The 8258-nt window shown below is 53.5% G+C and overlaps 1 protein-coding gene across 1 annotated transcript; it reads right to left on the bottom strand.

Moving 5' to 3' along the window:
• Positions 1 to 335: 335 nt before the first annotated feature.
• On the bottom strand, positions 336 to 7576 carry LOC102488287 (uncharacterized protein ENSP00000471857). The gene is made up of 4 exons (XM_006155478.1): positions 6831 to 7576; positions 1467 to 1555; positions 675 to 775; positions 336 to 488 (listed from the first exon to the last, which is right to left on the bottom strand). Exons 1-4 carry the CDS (start codon positions 7550 to 7552, stop codon positions 336 to 338), a joined length of 1065 nt encoding a protein of 354 aa, XP_006155540.1. The 5' UTR covers positions 7553 to 7576.
• Between the last annotated feature and the right edge of the window lie 682 nt (positions 7577 to 8258).

The raw sequence follows: 8258 nt of genomic DNA, 5'->3' as shown, positions 1-8258 counted from the left end.
TGGGGGCATTCCGTTAGAACACCAGCCTGCAGCAGATATTTAAAGCAAAGTCCCTCCCCAACAGATCGGATGCTAATTGCAAATGAGAGCCTGGGTAGGTGGATGGAGAGTGCTCAGACGATGTGGCGTACACATGAGGAAGCCATTACGCGAACACAACTGCAAATGTGAAAATAGAGCTGCACATAGTTTCCTGGTTACCACACTCTAACTCGGATGGGTTTTCGGTGCCAGTGAAATGTGCTTCCCCTTAGTCCCCTGCCCTGCCTGGCTCCCCTGCATGTACACTTCTGTGGGGGAGATGACTCACTTTTCAAATGCCCAGTCCCTGCCCCCTAACCCTCCTGCACCAGCCTCACTGTAGAGCAGTGTTTGCTGCTGCTCTGTTCTAGCGTCACTGTGGCTTCGAGCTCGCTGCTGAGGACAGGGCCCAAAGAGGACTCAAAAGGGCCCAGTTTGCAGGCCAAAGGTGACCCCTGCCCACCTGCCTAGGAGGACACGGGGAAGACAGGAATGGCACACCATCAATGCCAAATGACCTCAGGGTCAGGCTGAGTCCTGAGGCCCGCTTTGCCCACTGGAGCAGGGCTCTGGGATGTAGCTGTGGGATGAAGTCTCTGGACAGTCTAAGGTTTTCCAGAAGCAAGTTCGTTATTGCACTGGGGCAGATTTACCCGTGTCTGAGAGACTAAGGGGTAGGGCTGGCTGCCTATAGGGTGCTGTCCACACGAACCCTGATGTGGAGCAGAGCCAGCTTCCAGGTGTTTCTTTAATGCTGCAAGGGAATCAACACATACCCCTCAATGCTGAGAGTTTACAGTCTGACCACCTAGGGCCTGCCCTTTGGTACAGAAGCACTCGCTCATTCCCTCTCCTTCACTCCCTCAGAGACAGAGCACCCTAGGGCGCACCAGGGACAGGCAGAATCTCTGCCCTTCAGGAACAGAACATGTTTGAAGTTTAGGGATCCTCCCAGTGAACCTCATGTATCAGTTGCTAAGCTGTGGCTTCAGGGTGACACAAAGAAGGGGACAGCAGTGGGAGTGGTAGTCCTGGGAGAGGACGTGGTTGTTAGCAGTGAGCCTGACAGTCCTGCAATGTCCCTCCCCAGTCCCAGTACTCTCCTCTTTAAGCTGGACTTCACTCCGAGCCCGCCTCTCACTCTCCCAGCTTACCTGGTCATCGTGACCTCAAAACACCCCGCACAGTGACTCCCACAGCCTGAGCACTATAAGCACCCACTTGCTGCCTCCCTATGTAGAGCCCGAAGAGCCTGTGGGTTCGACGGAGCGACCCTGGACTGAGTCTAGCAAGGTGAAAACTCAGAGTGCAGTTTACAGGCTGACATGTCACTGCCCGATGAACCTGCCCAGCCTGGGTCGCCGCTTCTCCTGTGTGGGCAGTGAGGACGGCTCCAGCCCAGTGGCTCCCGTCCCCCCAGGAAGTCTTTCCCACAGAGCACTTACCCATGCAGGAGATGCTCTCCTCAGTCCTAATGGGGGGCCCAGAGTAGCCATCAAGGGGCAGGGGGCCAGGATCCTGGTCTGTCTGCACCCTGTGGAACCAAGAAGGAGCAGTCAGTCACTCAAAAGAGAGGTTATCCTGGCCTCAGAGCCTCTCCAGCAGGCTAGGGAAACCCTCTCAGCATGTGGCTCTTCCCATCTGCTGGTTCCCTGCACCCCTCTGGGCCAGCCTGTCCCTGATAGGCGTGTACATGTGTCTGTACCCAGCAGGCCTGTGCAACGTTGGGCCACATAGGGGGCCACAAGAGCACCAGGAAGCCTGATGCCAGTTGCTCTTTGACATTCTGCCTGTTGCCAGGAGCATGTCTGACCCACAGGCCAAGGGAAGCCCCAGTAACTCCAGGCCTTGGGTCCTCTGTCTTGCCATGATCCTCGCCCTCAGGAGGTGCACGTAAGGACCACCACATACGCACACGCAGGAGAGTGCTCTGGGAAGCTGAGGGGACCAATTCCTGGCAGCTCGTGGGCACACAGGGTTCCTGGGTCTTGCTCACAGTCCAGACAGCTAGAAGGTCAGGAAAGAGGAGGGGCAGGCTCAGCTGGGGTCACAGTGACCCCTGGGAGGAAAAGTCCATGCAACGCCTGTTGTGGCAGAGGGAAGGAAGGGTGAGGTCTCTGGGCACCAGCTCCCAAGTGCGCACAGTCGTCGGAGCACAACCCCAACCACACGGTCGCTCCCAGGAACAAAGGCTGTGGGAGCTTTCATTACAGGCAATTACCCTGGGCGCTCGGAGCTGGCCCGCCCACTGCCCGCCGCTGTCTCCAGCTAAATGGACCCTTTGGCAGCGTGGTAGGAGGGGGGAGGGGAAATTGCCAGCTGGGCCAGGGGACCCTGGGAGTCTACGGTGCCACTGAGATTTGTCTTTCTCTCCAGTTCGACTTTTTTCAGGGCCTAGATGGCGGGTGCTCTGGGCCTGGCTATGCTATTAACTCACTGTGTACCCTATCGTCAGTCTCTTCTACTTTGGGGTCTCACTTCCTGCACAGGGTGAAGAGATGCCCTCCCAGCCCAGCTTGGTCTGACAGTCTGGGCTGTGTGAGGTGCTGGCTGCTATAGCTGTTCTTTCTAAGACAGTCATGCAGGGTAGACCTCCTGAAGCCACAGGCCTTTGGGTGGGTGGGCAGAGTGAGAGGAAGCCGGAGATTTCATCCTGGCCCCTCGGGGAGACTGGTATGAGGGGGACACTCATCAGGTACCACTGTCAATTAAATGTCTGCCTTCTACACGAGTGCCAAGGGGGCAAAGGAAACCTGGAGTTCATTGGTTTTTGGGAAGATGGACATGAGTTTTTGAAGGGGTGCAGCACATCTGGGAGAAAGTATTAGGACATTCTGGGGGAAGGGGGTTCCACACAATTGTTTCGTTGTGTTAACGTCTTATCTGTGAAGGATTAAGCAGTGCTGGCCTAGAGCAGGTAGGCAAGGCCTAGTGTGAGAACTAGGAAGCCTTGCTGTCCCGATTGGCACCACCACCATCATCACGCAAAGGCCCGCAGTGGCCACGTGGACCCGAGAAAGGCAGCCTTATTTCTTGCACCTCGGCCAGCTCTGCGCTTTCATCTACACCTGCCTCCGGCTCCCAGAACAGGGCCAGGCTCCCTGTCTGCCCAGACATCCCCACTGAACCCCACGAAGTCAGACGAAGGCTGAACCAGAGAAGAAAAATACAGCAGTAACACCAAGAACCCACACTCAGATGCCCTGAACCAGGCCCTCCTAACTGAAATCCAACCAAAGGCCTGCCAGGAGAGAAAAGAGTTGGGGAAAGAGAACACCTGCAGGCGGATGAAGGCAGCCACGGTCATGGTGAGGCTGGGTGGCTCTCTTCCAGCAGAACAGAGGGGAGTGAGGTTGAAGGTGTGATGCAATCCGATGTATGAGGTCAGGAACCCCAGAGTACAGACAGAGGGCCAGGGCGCCTGCTTTGGGCCCCCAGGAGCAGGAAGATTCAGAGGAAGGGGTGCATGGCAAGAGGGAGGCTTCACTGGGAAGAACATGCCCAGACCCTTGAAGAGAGCTGTGGAGGATGAGGCAAGGAAAAGGCTGCTGAAAGATTCATTCCCTGGAGAAGCAGGTCAGGCAGAACCAGGCTGCAGGCGGGCAGGGGAGCAGGTCACCTGCTTTTCATGTTCAGCTGGGGCTTCCCACAAGCCCAAGGTGTGGGGAGGGAGGGACAGATTTCCACGAAAACGGGATGTCTATGGATTCTAGGGAGCAGATGGCACCTCCCTGGCTATGAAGCTTTAGGAGAGTGGCCCAGCCTGGCCCTTGGCAGAGCTGCCGTGGCAGTAACCCTAGGCCTGCAGGGCGTGCTGGGCTCTTGCCCATCTGCTTGTAGCATCCTGGGATGTCCTTGGTCCTCATTTCACCCTTGCATGGGCCGTGACCCTCCCTGCCACCCTAAGCCTGGGCCTGAGAAGGGCAAGGACCAGGAGGTGAGACAGAGAAGAAAACCTGCTGGGGTGGGGTGACACATCTCCTTTTCTGCTTAACATGCAAACAGGCAGCAAATGTTTGCCAAAGAAAGGAAACGTGGCCCTGTTTAAGTTGCATTGAAATGTTCAGAGGGAAAAAATTCTAACCTCTTTGGAAAATACCGGATTCTAAATATACCAGGGGACGTGCAGGGCGGATAATGTAACATCTTAAACAATTTAATGCCTAGACACCTTTTCCAAAAGGATGAATTAGAAACGAAGGGGCTCAGGCAGAGACACCTGGGAAACTTCACTCATTGGAAAACAGCCTTTCAAGGGAAGGTTTGCCCACATTTCTGCTTCCGGAGGTCTCTCATCAGCTGCAGAATCTAACTGGAGAAAGTCACAAGGGACAGAAGTGAGTCACCCCTTAGAAAAAGGAACACCAGTGCACTTCACGGACAGCCCGGGCAGGCAGAGGGATGCTTTGGGAGCTGGGTCCCTTGGGTAAGAAATGCCTTCGGCCATGGAGTCAGCTAGAATTCTCACAATAAAAGGGAGTTCATCACCTTACGGTCCAGTCATAATCCCCTCTAGTTCTTGGAAAGTTCTTATTCAGTCTGAAATTGTCTCGAACTAACTTCTAAACACCATGATGCTGAGTCAGCTCTCTGGAGCTGCACCAAGTAAATTGAATTCATCTTACAGATGACAGCCCTTCCAATATCAGAAAACAGTCTTCAGACCCTTTCCAAGCCTTCTCTTTCCAAAGCAAACTTCTTCAGTTCCTTTCATCATCTTTCTAGTACCATTTTTGGATCCATCAGCAACCTGTCAGTCTCCCTCTAAATGCGTTTCTGTATGTCCATGCCCTTTTAAAGTGTGGAGTCCCTAACTGAACAGAACTCTCTAAACGAGGCCTGAACACATGCAGAATATAGTGGGACTATTCATGTCCTGTCTTGGACCTCAAATACCCGTCGCTGTCATGTAAGATTGCACTACATTTTTCCAGAGATCAGCACACACGAGTTGGCTTCTAGTGTAGGTAGGCTACAACTCTTACTGAGCTCCTACCCCCACTTCTATAGCCCTCCTGATACCCAAGAGGCCTCTTGTGTCTAGGGAATGGTATACAAGCTTTCCTATACCCAAAATATAAGTGAGAATTTCTCCTTAGATTAGCATAAGAAAAAAGCATAAATGTTTGTTTAGCCAGAAAAGTACTTAATTTGTATTTGAGCATTTCTAAACTGAGTAATAATTAGTAATTAAAATTCAGCTTGCTTAATGTCATGTTGGTAAACACTCATGTTTTTTACTTTAAAAACACACATAGTTGGGGCCAGCAAGTGGCACAGTGGCTAAGGCAGTGGACTCCTACCTGGCCTACCGTGGTTCAAGTCCTGGACCTGGTGGTTTGAAAAGCAAACCAGGGGAGCCAGCAGATGGCACAGTAGTTGAGGGCCCCGGACTCCCACATGGCCAACTATGGTTCGAGTCCTGGACCTGGCGGCTTGCCTTCTCCCTTTGCCCCTCTTTTTCTCTCTCACTCTGTTCCTCTCTGGTATGTATGTGTGTATGTATAAATAAATAAATAAAGAAGTAGATAACTTTTAAAAAAAGAAAAGAAAAGGAAAATAAAACTGGGCATGTGTACCCAAAATCCCAGGAGGAGAATGGAGGACAAGGGATTATGGCATAGCCATCCTTCTCACGGGGGGGTAGGAGATTTCTCTCTGTCTCTCTCCACAAGCACCCTATGGCAAAAAACCTAAGACATGCACACACAGCTGATGCAGTTTTGTTTTTCTATGCTCTCGATCTGACTGAAAAATGCTGGCGAGGCAAGCACTCTAGCAGGATGTTAAGGACACGTGCCAACCACCTCCCTGGCAGTGGTGACAACACCTATCTGCCCATGTAAGGACCATGACTTGTGACCTACATGCCAGGCAGAGGAACAGATACACATAAAGCAACAGACAAGGAGGCTTTGGAAAGATCATGGAAAATGGAATTAAAGTACAAGTTTATTTTGGTGCAAAATATTTTTAAAATTCATGCACAGTTTTGTCATAGTCTGTATTTTCCACTTGTTTGGTTTTTCTTTTCTTTTCTTTTTTTTTTTTCCAGAGAGCACATGTGCGTGCCAGAGAATGACAGACAGAGAAAAGGGAGAAAGCACCCTCCATGGGGCATGGTCATGCCACAATCCCTTCGCCACCATCTCTCCATCTTATTGGGATTCTGGACAACAAGCACTGGCACCCCATGTGTTTGTCAAGCCACTGGGCTGGTACTCAAACTGCACAGTCGGCCATGTGGGATCTGTTCCCTTAAGCACTAGGCCACGGGGCCAGCCCTCCACGAAACTTTTGAAGGCTTTCTCATAGTAAGCAGAGCAAGTGAGAGAGTGAGAGGCAGACAGACACCAAGTATTATAAAAGCAACAAGGAGTAGCAGGTAGGATCTTACACGAACTAAAGGCCTACTGAAATTAGCCCAGTTCCCAGTAGGGACAAACGGCCCCCAGTGAGCTGGGCAACACTGATTTCTGACCCTACCTGCCTGTGTAGGAGCTGCTTAAGCACTCACAATTCCTACTGTTTCATCATCTCCCAGAGAGCAAGAGAACATGTTAGGGTAGCTTCCTTATGAGCATCCATTTGTTGTAGAATCCCCAAGTGAGAATCAGGCTCCCTGTTGTGGTCCAATCCCTTCTCAGACTTCAAACCTCCAGCTTTGTGGCCTTCTCTACCTACCTCCCTTTTCCATACCCTGGTGCTCTCTGTCCCCCCGCCACTCACCATCAGGGCCCACTCCTCTTCGGGTCTGTACCTTGTTCCCAGAACCATATTCTTCCCTCCCTGCCAGAGCCCCAGCTCACCTGTACCGGAAGGGCGCCACCGTGGCTGTGACCGGCTGACTCTGCTGATGAACCGAGGAGAAGCTAATAGCTGCTGGGGTGGGCGAGGGGCGCTTGCTTGGTGCTGGGCTGCAGATCGGAGATGAGGCCCCTGAAGCTGCCCCATCCTCAGGCTCCAAAGACCTGGGGATCCCAGAGCTTCGGTAGCTTATCTCTCTTGAGTCCTTTCCTGGGCAGCTCGGAGGCTTCCATCCTTCAGGTGTCCCTGGAATCTGAGTTTCTCCATGACAGCTGGTTCGAGATGGGCTCCTGCCCCGGGTCTGGAGGGTTAGAACCCCTTCCTGGGCTTCCTTCTTCTTTCCCTGAGTGCTGTGTGTCTCCCCAGCTCTTCTGGGCCCAGTCCGGCTGGAGAGGGCTGCTCTTGGGGCTATCCTGGGGCTGCCCCATGGAGAGCTGGAGGGGCCTTCCTCACCAGTGGGGGGCTCCCTCACTGCCCCAGAAGTCTTGGGGGAGCTTCTCCCTCGGGAGGCCTTAGGAGAGGTATTTCTGGAAGGGCCAGCAGCTTTGCTTGGTCTTGGGGATGCTGCTCTCTGGGGACTCAGGGCCAGGCCAGGTTGGCGTGGCCGCAGCTGGGGAGAGGCGCCTGGTGTATGAATCCTGGTCTGGGAAGAAGCTCGAGGCACCGGGATGGAGGAGGCGCAGTGAGGGCGGCTGGCTGAACTCACATTGGCCATCCCGTTCATGGCCAGCAGGCACGTGGACTACTGTCCTGCAGGGGAGAGAAGAGGAGAAGACCGTTAGGTGCTGTCGCTGAGTGTGTTACGATGACAGTTGGGTGGATGGGGCCCAGAGTCAGGGACCAGCGCCCTGGCTAGGAGATGGAGCTCCTGGGCACTGGCTGCCTGACCCCGGGCAGGGCCCTTTCCCTCTGCTGTGCTAGGCTGTTGAGAGGCACCTATTCAAGCACATACTTGCATATGAAAGCGCTTTGTGAACCGCAATGTGCCACGCAAATGCCCTTCATCAAACTTTGCTTGACTCTGTTCCAGTCCTCTGGTTGGGGACAGGCTCTCCTCACAGCCCCACGCCCCCAGACCCCCCAGATCCTTCATGGTACCCTGCCCACAGTAAACAGACTCCCTCCTGCCTCAGCCTTTCCTGGAGTGCTCCTTCAGCTCATCACCTTAGCTGGCCCCAGGACACCTTTCCAGTGGAGTGCCATCTTCTTCCACATCCCATAGGGCCGATCTCCCCAGATCATGAACTGTGAACTGGTAAAGCCTACTCCCTGAGGCTCTGCCACTTGGCTCCTCCCAGTCCCTGGTCCTCCTCACCCACGTCCTCTTTCCCAGTCCTTCCCTACCATTCCCACACCTAAATCCCTGGGGATTGTGTAACCGGCTCTTAGTCTTCCTCTCTAGCTCATTTCCTATGCACCTCCTGGCCCCC

This window comes from Tupaia chinensis, unplaced genomic scaffold, assembly GCF_000334495.1.
Source record: "Tupaia chinensis unplaced genomic scaffold, TupChi_1.0 Scaffold000453_2, whole genome shotgun sequence".
NCBI lineage: Eukaryota > Metazoa > Chordata > Mammalia > Scandentia > Tupaiidae > Tupaia > Tupaia belangeri.
The sequence above is the reverse complement of the archived record's forward strand: the minus strand, read 5'-3'. Positions and strand labels throughout refer to the sequence as shown.